The 22,085-nt window shown below is 44.0% G+C and overlaps 1 protein-coding gene across 3 annotated transcripts in view; it reads left to right on the top strand.

Annotated features, from left to right (window-relative positions):
• Positions 1 to 554: 554 nt before the first annotated feature.
• Positions 555 to 22,085, top strand: part of DOCK9 (dedicator of cytokinesis 9) — a 195,795-nt gene continuing 174,264 nt past the window's right edge. For all 3 annotated transcript variants that reach the window (XM_011933819.1, XM_011933818.1, XM_011933817.1), the window contains exon 1: positions 555 to 848. In XM_011933819.1, coding sequence (XP_011789209.1) covers positions 723 to 848 — 126 coding nt within the window. In that variant the 5' untranslated portion in view covers positions 555 to 722. The remainder of the gene's footprint in view (positions 849 to 22,085) is intronic.

Raw genomic sequence — 22,085 nt, 5'->3', positions numbered from 1 at the left:
TAATAAATGCATTTACTATGATATGTGGTATCTCATGAAAATGTTTTGATGACCTCATCTTTCTGGCATCAAATAATAGATAAATTAAGTGTTTCATGCTGTGGTCTGTCATGCGGGGTGAAACTCATTTCCTCCACCTGTACCCACGAGGTGCAGGCTATGGGAACATGCTTGCTGGTAGCTCTTCCCTGCTTTAATCATCAGCCAGGCATTTGGTGTTTAGCCGTAACACAAATGAAAGCATTCCAAAACTGGAAGAATTTTAGAACAACCAGACAACCTTGCTGTCTCTTAAGCTCCATGAGCTTCAGATTTAAGGTAGTTATGAAGGAGTCTAACTGTGACTGGTTTTCTTTTCAACACCACACTATTTTGATTCCAATTGATTTGGCCCACGCTGTGTGGAACAGACACAATAAAGCCGGTCTTTATCAGAGAGGCAGTACACTGTGTATTGTTCAACTTGGAGTTTGTTTTCCTTTGGCCAGCAAGTGGGAGCCTCCCCTTTTGCGTGGAGTAGTAACACCCCTGGAGGCTGGCCTTCGCTATCATGCCTTCCCACCCCACACGCTCTGCAGACCCAGCCAGAGGGGCTGACCACTTGTGCCTGGGAAGCCAGTTTCCTTTCCTTCCTTGGACCACTGGCATGCCTGTGCCTTGCACGGCCGGGGACTCGCAGCTGTTCCAGTTGCAGACTTTCTGACTTGCGTTTTCAGCCGAGAATGCAGGCTGATAAATGCAGGACAAGTAGTAGAAGTGTCAAAAAGGAGCTGGTGATTGAGTCCCCCCTGCAATACAAGGATGCAGCTCAGGGCGAAGTGGAAGCAGAGAGCCCGGGCCCTGTGCCGGTAAGAGGGTCTCGAAAAGTGTTGCTGTATCTACCCCATGCTGGGTTCTTGTTGTGCGTGTGGACGGGGTTGACGCCTGTTGCCTGTCTTTGATTTCAAAACTTGCTCTGCTTGTCCCTTGTGAACTCCTCTCTTTCCCTGTAATATGACTTTGATTCCCCTTTGATTCTTCTTTGTGAAGAAAGAAATGTTGACATTTTGTGGGTGAATGCGGTTTCTAGGAGGTTTCTTTGTATGGAACAATTATGTATTGTTCACAATTATATCCCACCTAGCTGCAGTGTTTGCAAATGTAAACCCAGGGAAGCATATTTTAATAGCAACTATAGGGTTGAAAAAAGATGTGCTTTGCAAAATTAAAACCTTTTCTACGTTATTTATGCTATTGAGAAAATGAGGCAGGTCCCATTGGGGTGTTTTAAGGAACATAACTGTTGGAAATATTACATAGTTTAGAAAGGATAAAATTACATATGTTCTTCTCACACATTTTACCAGGAGGTTTGCCTTGAATAAAGTAGGGAAGAACCTAAACTGTGAACCAGCTGATAGAAACGTTTCTGTTCTTAACATCAGCTAAACTCTCAGCATTTGGGTAGAGCCAAGTGCTTTGGTGGACTTTGTAGGGGAGGAATGTGAAAAATGGTTGTGTTGTTATCATCAGTGAGTAGGTTGTGCTTCTCTCTCGGAATTTCTTCAGTACAATAAAGGCACATAATTTTTTAAGCAAGCTGCACAAAACCACTAACATGCCCTGCAGAGGGGGGACAATTGAGCCTTTCAAATTATCTGCTAAAGAGATTGTTAAACTAATATGTAGTGATTTCATTTAGTGATTTTTTTTCTTTAACCTGGAGGTTCAGTTGATGTTACCATGAGGTGTTTGCTTACTAATTTACTTAATTTTCAATTAATGTCTAAGAATCTGAACTTAAACTTTCCTGTAACAGATTTGATTTGAACTGAGTTGCTTTCTTTTGTGATTCGTGAGACTGCCGTATATTGTATTGCCTTGAAAACTATATTACTAACCCTGAACTGAAAAAGTTAGTAAAATATCATGGTCTTTTTCACTGCAGATTTTCATCTTAGAGATTAAGGTTTCTTTTCTTCACCCTCTGCTACATTGTTTAGAAATGTTATTCATTGTTCTGGATTCCTCGCTGCCAATGTAATAGCTGGCTTATCTGTTAGGTTGCTTGCAGGCTGAATGGGTTTCACTGCTTAAAGCAGCTGATGTAACTTATGATTTCTTGGAGGAAGTTGTGTGGTTTAGGTTCCCTTGTGAATATTCTTAAAAATCTTCTGTCAGTGATTCTCCAGCTGTGTAGAAATATTTGTCTACAGGACTGAATACACTGTAGAAAGATGCTGTACATTTTTTTTTTTAAGCACACAAGTGACTTTTTAAACTTACTTCTCTTTCTAGTGCTCAAGACATTTGCCATGTATGTCCCAACTATTTGTTTAGGTAAATCTCACTCCAGGCAGTTCACTGGGGGTCTTTTTCCACTGCAGTGGATAAGGCTGTGCTGCCTACAGCTGCAGTTGGTGGGAACACTTGTCAGGGCCCAGCAGCTTCTGGCAGCGTGGAGATCTCAGCTCTGAGCACCTGCAGAGAGACGTGAGGGAGTGAGGAAGCTAATAGTGATACCAGAAGTTTTTTCTTATCGGGAAGTGTTTCTCTTCTTCCAGCAGGTTAAACAAGATAAAAAGAGCTGATGTCAGATCAGAGAAGCAAGGATATTTCAGCAGGGCCTCTGCCCAGGGGCAGATCTCTTACCTGTGGCTGTTGCTGTCCACCGGCAAACAGGAGTTCAACAGATTGCTGGGAAGAAGACAACTTCTTTCTCAAGATGATTTTTCAGAAGGAGGCAGACACCATTGTGCAACCTGTTTGTGGCAGTACTATTCATTGTTACAATGTCAGGGGCCCACGGGCTTAGTGAGAATCCCCAAGACTGTCTATCATTTGACTGAATTCTACCTAGAGACGTTTAAATGTAGGTAACATGCTTTATTCAGGAGGTAGCATTTTGAAATAAAGTTTTGCTGTTTTTAGTTATGTACAGAAACAGTCCTTGGGGAAAAATGTTACCTAAGTTGAAAAGGATAAAATTAATTAATGCATGTAGTATAGAAGTACGAAAAACAAGAAATGCAAATAGTGTAGCAGTAGGAAAAACAGTGTCCTTGTTTTTAGTCTCCAGTGGTGACCACTATTAATAATTCAGTGCATATACTTCCAGACTTTCTCCTGTGCCTAGAACAGTATAACTCGTGTGTGTGTTTAGAGGATGTACTATTATAGTAGATTTCTGGGTTAATTTTCTCCCAGAACATGTCAATTACATCTTTTGTCACCATATGTGGATTTATGCCTTTTTTTTTTTTTTTTTGAGACAGAGTCTTACTCTGTCACCCAGGTTGTAGTGCAGTGGTACGATCTCGTCCCACTGCAACCTCTGTCTCCTGGGTTCAAGTGATTCTTCTGCCTCAGCCTCCCAAGTAGCTAGGATTATAGGTGCCCGCCACCATGCCCAGCTAATTTTTGTATTTTTAGTAGGGACAGGGTTTCACCATGTTGGTCAGGCCAGTCTCGAACTCCTGACCTCAGGTGATCCGCCTGCCTCCCAAAGTGCTGCCATTACAGCCGTGAGCCACCGTACCTGGCCTATGCCATTATTTTAAGGGCTGCATATTATCTCATTTTAGGTCTATACTATAATTGGATGGTTTTTCAATTTGTTTCTAATTGTTTGCATTAGTAACGAGGCTACCATAAAGGTACCCGTAAGTAGATCTTAAAGCATGTAGGCAACCCAGTATTTGTTCTAGAAACTTTCTATCAGAAGTTCCCTCCTGCCCTTATGATTGGTGGTAATGTTTTTTCTCCTCTGCCGGGGCCACCTTGAAGGTTTCCCTTAGCATTGGCTGCTTGTTTAGTGTTACGGAAAGTTAGTGTTTCTTTTTCTTTCTCTTTTTATTTTTGGAGATAGAGTTCTTTTTTTTTTTTTGAGATGGAGTTGCTCTTGTTCCCCAAGCTGGAGTGCAGTGGCTCAATCTTGGCTCACTGCAACCTGTGCCTCCCTAGTTCAAGCGATTCTCCTGTTTCAGCCTCCTGAGTAGCTGGAATTACAGGCGCATGCCACCACGCCCAACTAATTTTTGTAATTTTAGTAGAGACGTGGTTTCATCATATTGGTCAGGCTGGTCTCGAACTCCTGACCCCAGGTGATCCACCCGCCTTGGCCTCCCAAAGTGCTGGGATTATAGGCGTGAGCCCCTGCAACCGGCTAAAAGTTAGTGTTTCCAAGAGAATATGTGTTTGAACATTATAAAGTTTCAGAGGCTGCAAGGTTCAACTTTACAGGTACCTACATGGGTGGGTCTTGTCCCCTGCATTGTGACAGTAAGTGAAGGAGGAAGCACATGGTGAAACTTCCCCATTTCTATCCAGGCTTACTGCCAAACCCACTGAGAAATGGCTTTGGGGGCTAGAAATCACTACCAGGGGAACAGGCAGGATATTCTTGATGTCTGCATGTTAGTTTCCCTGCTCACATTTGAATACCTATTTTTACTCCCTACCCCCCCAGCTCTAACATAGTTCCTGGAAACAATTTATTCTAATTGTTACTGCTCAACAGTTTAGAGGAAAAAGGTGTGGCTTCAAAGTGCCGAAAAAGGCTGGGTTATATGTCATTTATGCAGCCCTTTCATTGGGTTACTTTTGTGAGGGTGGTAGGGACTGCAGCACAGGTCTTATTTTGGGAATTTTTAAAGTTGAAGGATGTAAAGATTGAGAATAGCTGAATTTTCCTGTTAGGTGTACTCATTAGGTATTTTTTGAAAAGGATCAGCGGGTACTGTGGCTCAAGCCTGTAATCCCAGCAGTTTAGGAGGCCAAGGTGGGTGGGCATTGCTTGATCTCAGGAGTTCAAGACCAGTTTGGGCAACATGGTGAAACTCCGTCTCTACAAAAAATACAAAAATTAGCCAGACGAGGTGGCATGCACCTGTAGTCCCAGCTTCTCAAGAGGCTGAGGTGGGAGGATTGTTTGGGTCTGGGGGAGTTGAGGCTGCAGTGAGCAGAGATCACACCACTGGACTCCAGGCTAGGTGACAGAGTAAGACCCTGTCTCAAAGAAAATAAAAGTTTCTTTTTGGAGACACCTTTTGGGTGGCTCATATTTTCCTGGGATCCTCAAGTATTAAAAGCAGAATTTTAGTTCTTATTTTAATGTTTGAATGACCACATGATTACTCTAGCTAAATAACTCTGTGAGAAGGCAGCACAAGTACTTGATGTAGAAAGTAGTAGAAGGACTTGGCTTCTGGTTGGACACACCAGTACATTACCTGGGAACTCTTCTGTCCCCCAGACAGAGGAGGAATGAGACTAGAAAATCTTTCCTATCCCTGAAGTTGTTTGCTCTAGAAATAGCAGACTAAGTGAAGTATAAGCTTATGGGCAATGATCAGGTTGTTAATTTTCAATTAGACTTTAGGTGACTGTGATTGAGTTAATTAAATTATGCTTAGACAATAAGCCTTTCTGCCCTGTAGGTTTTCCTGCATCCTTAGAGACAACTTCAGAAAAAAATAATTAATGGTATTACATCAATAATACTTAATAAGTAGTTTCCTTGTTTTTAAAATATTGGATGGTGAAAGAAAGATGTTCCCAAAAGATTTGTATAGTGACCTATTCCTAGTGACAAGAACAGGAAATTTTACTTATTCAAAGCCATACACGTTCACTACAATGCTCTTTGTGTTTCATTTGTTTATTCATTAATTCATTCAACCCATATTTACAAGAATGGAGACTTGCCGGTCTTATTGGACAGTGCATGGAGGTGAATGAGATCAAAACCCTTCCTCTCCCCAGGCAGCAAGGCATGAGGAAGGAAGGGGTTCATTCCTCTGGAATGCTTTCATGTGATCTTTATCAGGCACAGTGAGTGTTAATGCCACCCTGTCCTTTCCAGACACTTAAGCAGACAACACTTAAACCATCAGCAGCTCCAGGAAGGTCGTGCTTCAGATTTTTTAGCAGCTAACGTAGGCATAGCCCGGCTTTGCAGAAGGCGCAGGCCGAACCCCTGTCTGTTCACGTAAACAGTGTTACATGAGGCTCCTGCTGCTGCATACCCATTTTGTGGAGCAGTTGGTGGAAGGAATCTTTGGGGAGTGCATGCTTAGAAAGGGTCCGAGTGAATCTAATGAACATGCCAGGCCTGGGAAATGATCTCAGACGTGGGGCTTCCACAGCTTGTTCCCTACCTCATTGCCATGCCAAGTCACAGCTACCTCCTGGGTAGCAGTGTATAGAAAACTAAAATCACTTGTATAGAAAACTAAAAACTAAAATCCACCCACCTCCGGCGTTTCTTTTCTCATGATCTGTCATCAGCATGGAGGGAGAATGGCTGGTGACTTTTTTATAGCAAGGTAATGCCAATAGTCATGTAATAATAAAAATATCCACTACTTATATGTTACCCTGCTGTGTGCCAGGAACTGTTTTATGCCTGCGAAATGTTATTCAATTCATCCTCACAACTCTAGAATGCAGGCTCTATTCTTTTTCAAAAGAGGAAACAGCACAGAGAAGTTAGGCAACTTGCTTAAAGTTACACATTCAATAAATGGCAGAGCCAAGATTGTAGACTTTGGGTCAGGTTTTCTAAAATCCATACCTGGACACATATGCATGATTCATGAACAAAAAAGAACATATTCACTTGACCTTAGCATTGAGACTGTAATGATGAACGAGAAAGGAAAAACACACTGCCCTTAAAAACTTAACAATTGTTAGAGAAAGGCCAGTTTATGAGTGACAACCAACAGTGGCTGAATAGCATGAAGACAATGGTGGTCATGTGAGGAACTCAGAAATATGAATGAAGTAGAGCTGCCATGAGGAGTCACTCTTATCTTGGGTGTTACATTTTATTATCTTCCCAGAAAGTTACATAGGAGCATAGACTGGTGAGGGTCTAAGAGTCTGGAGGCATCCTGTTTTCCTCCCTATTTTCCTTTTTAAAAAATTTATAGCATGACCCAGGTTAATCCTGAAATGTTTACTCCCTAATTAGTAAAATGGGCACTGTAGTCCCCATAGTGTTTGCAGAGGCTGCCATTTGTGCAGGTGTGCTCTACTCTTGGAAAGGTATCAGCTAAACACGAGGCTGCAGAACAGTGTCCATCTGGCTGGTGGCACGGATGGGCCGAGAGACCAGAGACCTAATTTTGATCCTGCATCTGCTTCTCAATCTCTGCAGATCGCCACCCTCCTGGGCTTCAGTTTTCTTATCTGTAAAATGAGGAGCCTGTCGTACATAATCTCTAAGGTCTGGGACTCAAGTTCCAGTGTTAGCATCTTTGATCTCAGAATAAACTGGGATGGAGTCAGGTTTAGGACTGTGGAGTTTTAGTTTCAGGTTTTAAGCTTTGTTTATTCAAAATTGTTTGGCTTTTGAGTTGTTGGAGCTACAAAATGGGATCTTAGAATTCCACCTAGTGTAAGAAGTAAGACCAAGGGAATGGGTTGGCCACCTGGAAATGAATCAAAAATTTGGAGTTAGCAGGGCACTCTAGGCAGGAGATAACAAGACAACCCGGCTCCGGCCTACAGATAGCATATGACTGTGAGGATACTTTTAGAACCAAGAAGGATTGGAAATTACAGTTTTCCCCCAACTTTCCAGAAGTTTGAAATACCCTGTAATGTGATATACTAGTGCTAAGTCTCTTTTAGAATGACATTTTGAGGCTTTGGAAATTTTCAGCACTCCCTTTCCTGACAAGTGTAAGTGCCACTTACCAGTGGGTCTCAAGGGCTCTGCCAGGTTCCTGGGGAGGAGCCAGTCTCGTATTCTGCTTTGGGATCTCCTTAATATGGAGAGTTGTCATTGCCAAGGGAAAGGCAGCAGCGAGTGGTGCAGAGAACCAGCACACACTCACAGGAGGCTCACTTGGCATTTCTAAGCCAGGACTGCATAGCATATCAGACAGAGGTTGTAGCAGTGGCTGCCCTCCAGATCCCCCATCTCTGAAGGTTCTCTGGACTGCCTGTTCCACTACCACATTCTGTCTTTTCTTACGCTGAGCCATGCTGCATTGTGCTATCAGACCACTCTTTCTAAAATGCAGACACAGGTGGGGCATGGTAGCTCACACCTGTCATCCTAGTACTTTGCGAGGCTGAGGTGAGAGAATTGCTCCAGGCCAGGAGTTTGAGACCAGCCTGGGCAACATAGCAAGACACTGTCTTTACACAAATAAAAAATAAAAAAATTAACCCGGCTTGGTGGGGCAGACCTGTAGTCCTAGCTGTTTGGGAAGATGAGGTGGGAAGATTGCTTGAACCCAGGAGTTCAAGGTTACAGTGAGCTATGGTGGAGCTACTGCACTCCAGCCTGGGCATCAGAGCGAAACTGTCTCATAAACAAAACACAAAACAACACAGCCCACAGAGATAGTTGTTAATTATCTGCTTAAAAGCCTTCTCTGACTCTTCCTTTACAGAGAAAGCAAGCTTGGCTTCCTTGATTCGCAGAGGCTGACCCTGAATTTGCCTGCTAACCTTATCTCCTGCAGCCTCCAAAATGTGCCCTGACCCCGGCTTTCCAGCCTTCCTTCCACCTGGGGTGCTTTCACACCTGGGCACAGCTCTGCCTTTGCCTGGCATGTGCTGCAGTGGATAAAAGGATAAAATCCTCATTTATGCTTCAAGCCCCAGCTCACATGCCAGCTTCTTTGGGAAATCTTTACAAACCCTCTCCACACATTTCCCAGAAGACTGTGTGCTCCTGTAGCCCATCGTGGCGTCATCGTTCCAGCTTGTTGTCAGGCATCTCTGCTTTGTTGTAGTGAAGGTTTGTACTCCAGTCTCCCTCACTAACAGGGCTTCTGCCTAACAGGAACCACCCGAGTGGTTTTGTTTTCTTTGTATTCAATCTCTGATATAATGTGAAAGGTTTTGTTTGTTTGTTTGTTTTCTCCTCCTGCTTCTCAGCATGGTCCTGGTGATTCTTTGGGGAATGTGTAGGCAAAAAAAGGTTGCAGAAAGGGCCTACAGGAAAGACTATATCTGAGAATCATTCACATTTTCATTCGCCTCTCTTCTACCTGCAAAGGTTTAGCCACCAATAACCAAATGTCTTGAATTGCCAAAAAGTAGAAAGGGATGCAAGTAGAGGAACTTGCTTGACTTATATGTGATGTGGATATCGTGCCTCTTTACTCTCCTGTGCATCTGTGATTTTGATCTCTATTAAAAAGTTGGTGAACATTTTATCAGAGTACTGTTGTGTACAGAAGTGCAAACATAGGTTCCCAGAGTCAAACTCCTTCTTGTTCCTCTCTTAGCCAGCACCCCTTTCTGTTATCAGTACCTCTTCTTCCTGGCAGTCGTACCTGAAACTCTAACATCATCTTTGATGGTCATAGTACACTTGGAAAAATCACCGTGTGACATTATCACAACAGCTTTTCAGTAAATTGATTATATCTGGAAAAGGTGGAGATCCACCAGATACAGGCAAAGAAGATGGCTTTTCCAGGGAGAAAGAGTTCAAAAAGGTGGGGCCTATTGAAGTCACAGGAGAATGTGGTCCACTGCTTTATAGAACCAAGACTAGACCTAACTTTTATCTCTCATGTGGTGTTTTTTCCTAACTCTTGTCTGCCCAAGTAAAAATTTCAGGAAGTGGACTGTCCTTTGTTTTGCCATGAAGTTTAAAAAATTACCTGTATATTAAAATTTCTTACAGTCTATAGTAGTGCTGTCTAGTAGAAATATAACATGAACAATATCTATAATTTATTCTCTGTTAGTTTTTGAGACAGAGTCTTGCTCTGTCACCCAGGCTGCAGTGCAGTGGAGTGATCTCAGCTCACTGCAACCCCCGCCTCCCAGGTTCAAGCAATTCTCGTGCCTCAGTCTCCTGAGTAGCTGAGATTACAGGTATGTGCCACCACACCTGGCTGGTTTTTGTATTTTTGGTAGAGACGGGGTGAACCATGTTGGCCAGGCTGGTCTTGAACTCCTGGCCTCAAGTGATACCCCCCCCCCCCCACCGCCTCAACCTCCCAAAGTGCTGGGATTATATGCAGCCACCACGCCCGGCCAAATTTAAAATTTTCTAGTAGCCAAGTTAAAGTAAAAAGAAACAGGTGTAACTAATTTTAGTAATATAATTTTAACCCAATATTTCCAAAATATTACTATTTCAATTTTGAATTCTTATTTAAAAAATCAAGGTATTTTATATTTCATTTGTCAGACGTCATTGACATTTGGTGTCTGTTTTACGCCTGTAGCACATCTGCATTTAGAATCGTCACATTTTAAGTGCTCAGTAGTCACCTGTGGCTCGTAGCTACCACATTGATCAGTGCAGGTTTATACTTACACATTCTTTAGCTTAAAAGCCTCAAACTAAAAAGCTGTCATTTTGTGGGGCAGTCACTGGATAAGGAAAAATATTGGTGATTTTTTTTTTCTGTAGGAAAAAAAAATACATGATTTAAATGTGAGTTTTCCTTACAAAGGTCATGCCTTGAAATATTTGATGGTAATATATATTACATACTACTTAATGGCATTAATATGTGTCAAGGCATTTAAACCTGGTTCTTTGGAAAGATTTAGTGTTTTGGAGTATGATTTTTAATATTTTTGATGTGGAAAATTATTTTTTCCTGGAAGGGACTCTACTTTTTATCTCTGCTGTAGTGAGATTGTAAAGCCGGGGTAGTTCAGTGCCTGGCAGATCTCAGAGTAGGGAGAATTTCCCTCCTCCCTGGTGATGTGGAGCCTGAAGCATCCCCGTGTGGATCAATGTTCAGCATTTCTCATATAAAGAGGAACAGAAGCACTGGAGAGGCACTTCTGGTTCTAGAAATCTGAAATTCTGTCATGCTTACTGTTCATGTGTGATGGGGAAGGTCCTGGTCTTGGGGCCAGGAGATCCAAGGATCACCATCTGTGTGACCTTCAGTAAACCATCTAATTCCTCTAAGCGTCAGTTTCCTCATCAGTGAAATGGTGTTGATGCAACCAATCAGTGGTGGGAAGATTTAATGAGACAGTATGCGAGTAATTCAGCAAAAGTATGTGTGTTATAGCGGCTAAAATTCTATTGAATGTGAACTACACATAACTATGTATGGTCCCCACCACCACCATTTGGTGAGTTCGTGCTCTGTCCAGACACTACATATTGAACCCTGTCAATAACCTGGTGATAATGATAACAGAAATTATTACTTTTCCCATCTTTAGATGCCAGTATGGAGATTAAAAGGTTAAATAAGCAACTTGTCCAAAGGCCACGTAGCCAATAGGCAGTGAAGCCAGGATTTTTTTGAGAATACGTTTTAATATGAAATTCTCAAACATACACAAAAGTAGATGGACTAGTGTGGTGGTTCTCAAACATGAATGGGCACCAGAATCATCTGAAGGGCTTGTTAACACAGACTGTGAGGCCCCAACCCCAGAGCTTCTGACTCCTAGGGCCCGGGGTGAATGTGTGTTTTTTTTGTTTTGTTTTTGTTTTTTTTTTGAGATGGAGTCTCGCTCTGCTGCCCAGGCTGGAGTGCCGTGGCCAGATCTCGGCTCACTGCAAGTTCTGCCTCCCGAGTTTACGCCATTCTCCTGCCTCAGCCTCCTGAGTAGCTGGGACTACAGTTGCCCGCCACCTCACCCAGCTAGTTTTTTTGTATTTTTTTTTAGTAGAGACGGGTTTCACTGTGTTAGCCAGGATGGTCTCGATCTCCTGACCTCATGATCCGCCCGTCTCGGCCTCCCAAAGTGCTGGGATTACAGGCTTGAGCCAGAATGTGTGTTTCTAACATGTTCCAGGTGATGCTGATGCTGGCCCAGGACCAAACTTAGAGAACCATTGTACTGATGTAATGAACCCCCGTATACCTGTTACCACCTCTGGTGATAATTCACATTTTTGGGACTAGGATTGAAACTCTGACTCCCAACACCTGCCCTTTACTGGTGTCTATATTGCCTGCCTGGCAGTGGAGTCTGCAGAAACTGTTTTGTGAACTATTTGTTATGAATATTCCATTCCCTATCCCCAGTATCTTAAAATAAGTAGCTTAAAGTAAGTTGTTTTGAAATCTGACTAAATCTGGCTTTTAGAGCCTTTTAGCTTAATTACTTGCCCTCTTCATTTCAGAATTCCAAAAATAGTTTTTATTGACCTAGGAAGAATTAACAATTTTAGGTCATAATGCTAAAAAAGGAAGAAAAATGCCTGGAAGAGTCTACAGTCTAGATCTGAGATAGAATTATTGATACAACTCTGATAGCACATCTTTTTCTTTTTTGATTTTATTTCTTTTCACATGTAAAAAAATAGGCAGAATTAGAAGTCAAGACTACTGTATGTGTGTGAGAGACACATGCTGGGCCCACCGCAGGCTCCCTACCTGGTTCTCACTCTGTTCCCTTTTCACCCTTCCTGGCCTGGAGTTGGCAAACCATGCTGGTATCAGGGTAGGCAGAAGACACGTGAAGCACTGCACTTGCAGGCGAGCTGCTCCCGTCCCACTAGCTCTCTCCTCATGTGACTCCCTGGGCACAGGACGTGGAGAAGTCTCCTAAATTCCTGTCTTGTCTTCCTCTCCTCATTGACATTCTCGGCAGCATCCCCAGCGAGCACAGCTGATGGCAGGCTGTTGAGGAGTTGTGTAGGTTTTCCTTAATTGGTATTATTATTCCTGTCTTTCTTATTATTTCCATTTCTATTGTCAGGTTTCTCTTACCCATTTCAGGTGCTATTGATTTGACAAAATCAGATTTTGTCGGATTTGTGAAATCTGTATAACTGCTGTTTAACAACATTGTGTTAGTGTTTATAATATAAAAAACTGAATTCACAAATGTCTAATTGTTGATATTAGTCTGTTCTTAGGATAACACCACAATGGAGCATGAAAAATATATTTAGATGTCTGGGAGTTTGGTGTTTCTTATGCATTCTTCCAAATATTCTCCAGAGCATTAACTGCTTTTGAGCTTATTTCTAAATGTAAGTTTAGATAAGGTTTCCATTTTCCTCCAGTGTTTAGATTACATGTGTATGCACATTGTCAATGAAAGTGCAAAATTAAAATGTAGGCATCGTTTTAGTAGGGGATGAGACAAGATCCTGGGCCAGGGCTCAGGAGGTTCCTCCTGGGACCCCAGGACAGTCCCTAAACTCCGAGGCTCCTGGGTTTCCCAAGGTGTAAAATGAGAAGACTGGACTGGATAATCTCAGGTTCTGATGTTTGCGCAAGCTTGTAGTGCTAGATAAAAGCTTTTAAGCCATATTATTGAACCTGTAGTACCTTTTAAAAAGCATGCTTTCAAACAGCTTCTAGATCACTGTTCCTACAGACACTCATGGGCATCTGGAGAAGAACATATACTACTAAATGAGAGTGGGATTCTATCTTGATTATCACCATCTCCTAGTTGTAATGTCCTGAGTTAGGGACAGAAGAGCATGTCTGTGACAAGCTAATGGAGGGCATCTTCCTTCCACTGCAGGAGGACATGGGATCTACCTCTGTGTCTCTCAGCTCCTCCTCCTGTTTGCTGGCTTCCTGAGGGCCCTTCCTACTGTGGCTCTACCTGCCACTCTGGCCTCATCTCTCCCTGCAGGCTTTGGCACATGTAGGTGCCCCACGTGAGCTAATCATTGATTAGCTCAAATGAACACTGTTCCAATATTTGCTTACTTTAGAGGAGAGACTGAGGGCTGTATGGGCGAAGGTGGAGCAGGGATCTTTGTGAGGAGTGTTGCTGTCTGACTCCAGTGTTATCCACCCTTGCAGAGGAAGCAGAGTGGGAGGGCTCCTTGAGCATGTCCATCTGGGAGGCCCACTGCTCACCTCAGGTAGCAGCTGTGTGGAGTCTCTTTTCAGAAGGGCTTTCTCCTAAGTATAGTTTTCCCCATGACCTTGGATTTCCAGTGGTGCTAGAGCACCTGTGGAGCTGAGACCCCAAGCCCCCTTTATGCACCCTTATCCAGCTATTCCAAACTCCTCGCTGCTTCCAGAACTCACCATGCTCAGGGAGAATTTAGCATGAAGCGCATGAAGCTTAAGTTTCAGGATCCCTTTCAAGGCACTGGAAGAGATTCCAGCAATTTTATATTTATTAGTTTTTTTTTTTTTTTAACCTCACTGTAATTGTATATGTTTCAGGCCCTACAGAATCTACTTCCATCCAGACACATGCTCCCTGGTGTCTCAATTTTCTCTGCAGGGAATCCTCAATCTGCCCTGAATCCTGGCTGCCTTGTTCATCTCATTGATCAGCTCTAGGAACCTCCTTTAAGAAGCACCCCACATCACTGGGGTCACCCAACACACAGTTATTGAATGCTTCTGCTATGCTGGGTGCTGTTCTAGGTGCTGGAGACAGCAGTGAATACAATAGGGCTGTCTTGTCCTCATGGAGCTTATAATCTAGCTGAGCAGAGGTTGGGTTCCTTCTAGTGGGCCAGATGCCAGTCCTGGTCCCTGCTGCTGTCATTCATTCTGCTGATTGTTGATTGTTCACACATGTGCCTTCCCTCTGACTGCCAGCTCCCTGGGGTGGGGCTGTGTTCTTTTTATCTTGATGTCTGTGGCACAGTGCATGTGAACCAGCTCAGTAAATACCTGTGGAGAGAGGGAACTCATACTGCTCATCCCATGTGTACACAAGGAAGGGAGGCGGCTGTTATTTTCCTGTGCCCACTCTACTTATAGGAAAATGAGGATCCTTCCTGCAAATTCGACAACTTCAAGAAGTTCCTGGTGGGGTTAAGTAGTGAGAGTCGTGTGCACGACGGGAGTGCAGGAAAGCTCGTTTGGCCCACACTTGTGAGCACGTGGCTTCAGAAGCCCCTGTCTGTTGCTAGCTGCCATCTCCCCATTCCCATCCCCAGCAACAGTACTGGTGTCCTGGTGGCAATGTTGAGAAGCACTTTGAAAATGGACCAACTTTATCTCAGCCTATCAAGTAGCTTTTATAGTCATGCAGATAAATCAAGGAAGTCCTAAATTCTTTATAAGCAGAAATGACAAATTTCTCATTTCTTAAAATAGCTCCAAGAGTTGCCATTTAGTTTGCTATTTCAAGAAGTGGCATTTGGGATTTCAGCTCTTGTTAACGTTTAATCACCAGAGACACAAGGACAAGAAATGACTGGAAAGTTCATTTGAAGCTATCACGTCTGAGGCAAGAGCAGTGAAATTGCTTTGCTCTTTGGAGCTTAGCTCTTCCCATGGTTTTTGAGGTTTTGTACATATTTGGCCAGAACTGAACTCAGTTTGTGGGCTAACATTGTGCAGGTCTGCTGGATCCAGAGGAATCTCATTTTCCTGGCGCTGAGAACATTTCCTGCTTCTGATTGCCTTTTGATCTGGAATTTCAATTTGCATGATGTTGGGCCGCCAGACCCTAAGCAGCAAATGCTATGGGAGGGAGGGAGTTCTGAGAGATTGAAGGGTGGGGGGGTCATGGTGGGGCCTTGTGGGGTCCTGCTCTCTGGCCCCCATGGGAGGTGTAGGGAAGTGTGATTGCTAGAGGTGCGCCATGCTGCCCGCTGCCATGGGGACTGGCAGGGCCAGTGGCTCACCTGTGTCCTTGTTGTCCCTTGAGATGAGGAGTTCTTTCTCCCCAACCACTCTGATCATGCCACATAACTCTCTGTGAGCAGTGTCCCATGGGCTGTCCTGCCTGCCTGCTCTTTTCCTCACAATCCAAGATCCTGCTGCTGTCATGGAGCTGCCCTAATGGGAGGGGGTCAGGAGTGCTTTCCCGTCGCCCACCCGCAGCTGTGGTTCTTCTCCGTCCTCCCTGGCACACACCGCAGCAGTACTCAGTCCCGTCTACAGTATAAGCAGCTGTCTATTTCCTTTGGGCTCAGCCCCTGAATTTCAGTGTCTGTGATGCAGTTTTCTCTATGTTGGGTCATTATTTGTCTTCCTTTGTGCACGTCCCTGCCGTTATTGCCTGTTTTATTTGGTATGTTTCTGGAGGTCCAGGAAAGTTTTTTTTTTTTCTTTAAAAACCCTGTCATGTGCCAGGCATGGTGGCTCACGCCTGTAATCCCAGCACTTTGGGAGGCCGAGGTGGGCAGATCACAAGGTCAGGAGATCGAGACCATCCTGGCTAACACTGTGAAACCTTGTCTCTACTAAAAATACAAAAAAAAATTAGCCGGGCGTGGTGGTGGGCCCCTGTAGTCCCACTACTCGGGAGGCTGAGTCAGGAGAATGGCGTGAACCCAGGAGGTGGAGCTTGCAGTGAGCCGAGATTGCGTCACTGCACTCCAGCCTGGGCAACAGAGCGAGACTCCATCTGAAAAAAATAAAAAATTTAAAAAAATTTAAAAAACAACAAAAAACAACCTGTCATGCAAGCAACATATTTAATAATATGAATAACTCAATTTATTATGTGTTTACAGTTTGCAAGGTTCTACCTTTTCCATGCATTGACCTAGTTGAGTCCAGCCACAGCCCCAGGTGACTGCACAGCTCGGCTTTCCTTACCATGCTACCATCCTCTTCAGCATTCATGTGGACACATGACCCTATCAGGGCAGAGTAAGGTTTTGTGAGGGACAAAGCTTACAGAATTTTAGGGCCCTTCTTTAAGAAAAGTAATTCAACATTTGAAAACAAAATAAGGCATGGAGGTGAACATTTATTTAGAATTTAAAAAGAAATAAATTTTAAAAAGCTAACCCAAGCCATAAACACCAGAAATCCAGGGAAACAACCCATTTTTATCAATGAACCTCTTGATACACCTCCATACTTCTTCCCTACAGTTTTGGGGCTTCATATTCTTTTATTGCCTCTTCAAATGATCACGATTTTGTATCATCATTCTTCATCGCAAGAACAGATCAGTGTTTCCCTTGGCATGATTAGTCCAAATTTATATTTTATTATTGAGAGTTTAGAAAAGTTTCTTCTAGTTCCACAACATCTGGGAATGATAACAGGAATTTTTAGGATTGGAAAAGCTTCTGTTAGGTTTCTTTTGTATGTGAGCAATGCAGTTTGGGGGCATTCTTAGTTTGTGCAATGGCTAATCTAACATACCGTCAAGTAGTCCTGGGACCACACACCTTAGAACATGTCTGAATTGTGACAGGGCCTCCCATTCTCTGTGTCGTGACATTGGGTGGACACAGCAGGCACGTTCCTGGAAATCTTCTAAGCCAAGGTGCCCAGCAACAATGGAACTATACAAGAACCACTGGCAAGCTCTGTTAGCCCCACAGGACATGTCCCTGGGGCCTGAGTGGGATGCTGAGGGTGGCAAAGATAACAAGACTCAGCCCTGCCCAAGCCAAAGACTGTCATGAGAGGCATCCCAGGACTGCTGCTAAGTAAGGATGTGGCAGCAAGGCGCCAAAGGCCACCTTTGTGGGGAGGAAGGAGGTAGTGCCCCAGTTCTGTGTGAAGTGCTGCATGCCTGCCTGGGGCCAGAGCAGCTCTGCTTTAACTTTTTTGCCACATTGCCACATTTGCTTTCTTTGTAGACCGTCGGCCAAGGGGCTGTAGGACTGTGACAGGTGTAGAGGTGGGAGGGGCACATTATCCCTGTAGAGGGAGTGACTGGAGCTGGCTGGTGTCAGAAACAGTGGATGCAGCATTGCCTCTTTGCTGGGCCCCCGGGCTTACCATGAGACTAGAAACCTTGCATCTGCCTAGCTAAGGCGGGGCTCTGTTCTCAGGGTAGGCTTTTGTCCACCTGAAGAATTCTCATTCTTCGCTCTCTCCAAGCATTCCTTCCTTAGTAAAGCACAGAAACTTCACAGGCCATGGAGGGCAATGGGCTTGACCTTAGCTCTGCATTTCACTTCTCCCAGTACCTCTCTTTACATCGAGCTAAATATTTACAGGCCTGGCTCTTCCACTAGCCCAGGGCTTCTTCGACTCAGTTCCACATGACCACTTTCCAGGGAATTACAGCCCTCCCCTCGAAGCTGTGTATACAATCATAGAGAGCAAAGAATGTATACAGTTTTCGTGGGGAGAGGATCCAGGCTCTCAAAGGGGTCTGTAACCTTGAGGAGGCTCGGGACCGGCCTTGTTTCTTCTTCCTCCCTGAAATTGAAAATTCTAATGTAGTTCCTGGGGCATCCTGATCAATCAGGGATTTTCCAGCATCCCCTGGAGAGCGTGTTCAAGCATAGGTAACTGGTCCCTGCTCCTGGAGCTCCTGACTCAGCTCTGGACTGGGGCCTCAGAATTTGCCTTTGTAACCAGTTCCCAGGTGATGCTGAATCACCATTTCCTGGGAGCCCACTTTCAGAACCACTGTTGTGGACTATTTGTGGACTGAAAGTACTGCCACCCTCTCCCTTTCTGATTTCACAGGAAGCCTGAGGAATGAATGTTCATAGATAAGGACTTGCACCTCCACATGACGCGGAAAGCTGAAGGACTTGTGTATAGACCAAGTTAGATTTTTATACACTATAAAAGCAGCAGTCACCAGTGTGTATGTTCTGAATGTCGTGGGCTTGGGAGTCAGCCAGGCCCCACCATGCTTAGGGAAAAACAGCATCCTGAAATATTCATGGTTCAAACTGATGACTTCTCAGGGTTTCAAAACACGATAGTGCTGATGGCTCCGGAGCAGCTCCACCAACAACCATGGTCAATTTGGGTAATTCTGGTTTTCTTTTGAAGATAGAAAATTAAGAACTTCTCCCTTAGAAGTCTGTCACCAGGGGAAGAATTGAACTTGAGCATGTTGTGATAGCTTTAAAACCAAGGCCGTGTGCCAGATCTGTGCCAAGCCTTGTTCTTACAAATAATAGCAGGAACCGGCAGTCTGGTAATTAGCCTACATCATTTTACTGTTAGTGTGACGTTCTTGTCACTAATCATGTCGCAGGCCAATCAGTTCCTTACCCTTGTGGGCTGTCCCCGCCTCCATGTCCCACCGGCACCTGGAAAAGCTTAGCAGGGCTGAAGAACAGTGAACAGCTGCCACCAGTGAATCATAGTTTAAAAAGAGTTGAAAATAGGCGATTATCCTCTTAACCCACAATTTAGTGGATGCAGCGGTGTGACTTCCCACAGATCCACCTCCAAGTCTCCTAAGCCCCTTTCTTCTGCCATTTCTGTCTTTGGTTTCCTCCCCAGGGTGCCTCCATCCCTGCCTCTCTTTTCCTTTTCCTCCCCTGCATCTCCTTCTGTTCCCTTTCCCTCTCTCCCTCACCAGTTTCCATTCTCCAGCCTTTCTCCTCTGATGGTTTCTTTCTTTTCCCCATCAAAGGACACCTGTAGAAGGGAGGCATTAAGCCTGGTATTTGTATTTGAAGCAAGAGCTTTTTGTCTTGTTCTTAACTTAGGCAGCGTGTAAACCACTCCCATGCTAGGGAGTGAGTCATGTGTCCTGGAATCAGTCTTGTGTCCCGGAAGTGCTTCCAGCAGCTGCTAAAGACCTCTGCCCTATGAGGTCACTAGGAGTTCTTTCATTAAGTGACCTGAGTTAGGGTTTGTACAAGTTGAAAATTTTCACCGTCCCTGATACATGTTAATCCTCCATGAGATTTCTCTTATTGTTCAATCATTACCATGAGTTTTCCTGGTCATGGTACTGCATGACCAGTCTTTAACAGAAATGTTGGCTTATAAACTCTCCTTCACACATTTACTATGGCTGAGTATTGCTAAGCACACATTGTTCAAAGGGTAGCCTAGTATAGGAGAAGAAAGAGTTCTGTTTAACAGAAGACTGCGTTCTGTCCCAATCCAGTCCTGCTGGGTAGTTGGTGGGACACTTGTAGCAATTAGCTCAACTTGGGATCCTCAGTTTCCAGCCTCAGTTGTTGAGTGGTAATTGTGATCAGTGAAAACACCTTGAAAGTTACACTTTGTCACACAAAAGCAAGATAGTAGCCACAACGTTGCATCCTTTCATTAGATACCTCCAAGATACACCTGGGGGGAAACAGAAATTCATCTAATTAAAGTATTATTTGGTGCCCTAAATACATGAAACTGACCCATGAATATTTTTATTATCAAACATTTTAAGCAACCCAAGTTTATTCAGATAGGTGCAAAAAAATCATTAAATACATTAAGAGTTGTAAACATGTATGTATCTTGTATGTCCAGAGACAGGAAACACATCAGTAATTGAACATGGAAAATTAATATAAAGAATTACTAAATTGGTGAAAGGGAATTAACTCTATTAGGGGGTAAAGATAACTCTAAATCAGGCTGTGCCCTTGGGCAAAGTCTGGCTGCTGCCTGTTTTTGTAAATAAAGTTTTATTGTAATACTGCCATGCCCACGTGTGTGCCTATTGTCTGTGGCTGCTTTTGTGCCGCAATGGCAGAGTGTACCAGTTGTGACAGAAACTGTAAGGCTGGCAAAGTCCTTTACAGAAAGAGCTTCCGACTCCTGCTGTAAGGATACAAGAAGAGTAAATGCGGGAACAGAGATCCCCAAGGAAAGAACAAACTGGGAAGGGCCTCCCACCGCTACCCAAGGCGGAGATTCAGGCCTCGCTGGAGAGTGTGGTTGTGGCCCAGGGATGGTGGCTGGTGGCCAAGGTTGCTGAGGTGCTGTGGGCTGGAGCTGGTGGGCAGGGAGCCACCCACTGGGGGGAAGCTGCTGAAGGGGTGGCAGCAGGACTCTTTAGACGGCTGCCCACAGGGATGCCAGTCCAGCTTCTTGGAGGGCATGCCCTTTGTAGAAAGCCACCTGACTGCCCTGCTGTAGGAACAAAGTCAAACAAAACCCCAAACCTAATAGCGTTGGCACCTGGGAACAGCCCATTCTCAGCAGTGTCCCTCCACGCCCCTCCCTGTCCAGGACTCAGAGTGCACCTCTGCCTTCTGACAGTGTGAAGAGTCATGGGCCTTACCTGGGGGGAGTGGAGCCAAGGGCCCTGTGCAAAGGGGGCTGCACCCAGCTGTGCCTGTGCCTGGGCAGGCAGCTGGGGTTGTCATGAAAGAGTCCCCCTGGCCCGTGGTTATGGGGTAGCCACCATGTAAGCCAGGGAGAACATGGTGTCTTCCCAGTCTGGAATATTGGTCCATCTGACCTCTTTGTAATGGAATTTTAGAAAGTTATGTGCGTATTTGGGTTTTATTAGGAATATGGTTACGGTTCCTAGGGAAAATGTTATTAATCATGACATCCATTCATTTTGCCAACAATCATTTATTGACTGGTTACTCTGTGCAGTGTGACAAAAGAGTGAATCTTTTTTTTTAATTAAAACAGTTTGAAAAATATTTTCTGGGCAATTCTTATTTAAAAATAATTTGTATAAAGTTCTTTTGCCTTTTTTGAATGTAAAAACAGTTTACTGTTACTAGCATTTTACTATATAGCTTTAATTTTTTGGGCTTTGCATATTTTTAGTCTCTGTCCACATAGCACATATTTTACTTAATTGTAATAATTGCGTACTCGTTTGGGCATTGCTTTTTTTCTTAGCATGTCAAAACATCTTTATAGAGTCTCGTTAAATCAAGTAATTGGAGTTAAATATGAGCATGTATCTGTATAACAGGCAAAGCAAGTTGACTGCTACTTCAGACAGCTCCAGAATCTCAGCAGCTGAACACAGTAGGTGTTTCAGTTCTTGCCCCTGGGGCATTTCAGTGCCTGTTTGAGCAGGCGGTCTTCTGCAAGGGGATTCAGGACCCAGACTCTTTCCATCTTAGGCTCCATCCTTTCCTCAGGCCACCCAGTTCAGTATTGGATCCTGTGTGCGTGGCTGCAGAGGGAAGGGGGAGGGACCACATGGAAGGCTTTTGTGGGCCCAGATGAGGCCCCATCTTTTCTACTCCAATAAAGTTGGTTAGAAGACAGTCACGTGGGCACACCAAACCATGAGGAGGCTGGGAAATGTGGTCCACCTGTATTGGAAAGGAGACAGGTTTTGGAAACAAATAGCAAGCCTCAGTCACAGTTGCCAATTTAGATGCCACATACCAAATATGTTTAATATACTTCTTATATACAAATTATCATTTTTAATACATAAAGCATTTATTGAGATTGTGTATATCAGATAATTATAGTTTGAAAAATAATCTTCTAGTAACTGTTGATATAATGGACTTAGTTCCTTTTTTTTTTTTTTTGAGATGGAGTCTTGCTCTGTCACCCAGGCTGGAGTGCAGTGGCGTGATCTCAGCTCACAGAAACCTCCGCCTCTCGGGTTCA

Source organism: Colobus angolensis, unplaced genomic scaffold (genome assembly GCF_000951035.1).
Source record: "Colobus angolensis palliatus isolate OR3802 unplaced genomic scaffold, Cang.pa_1.0 Scaffold13, whole genome shotgun sequence".
Classification (NCBI taxonomy): domain Eukaryota; kingdom Metazoa; phylum Chordata; class Mammalia; order Primates; family Cercopithecidae; genus Colobus; species Colobus angolensis.
Note: the sequence above shows the minus strand (reverse complement) of the source record. Positions and strands in the feature narration are given on the sequence as shown.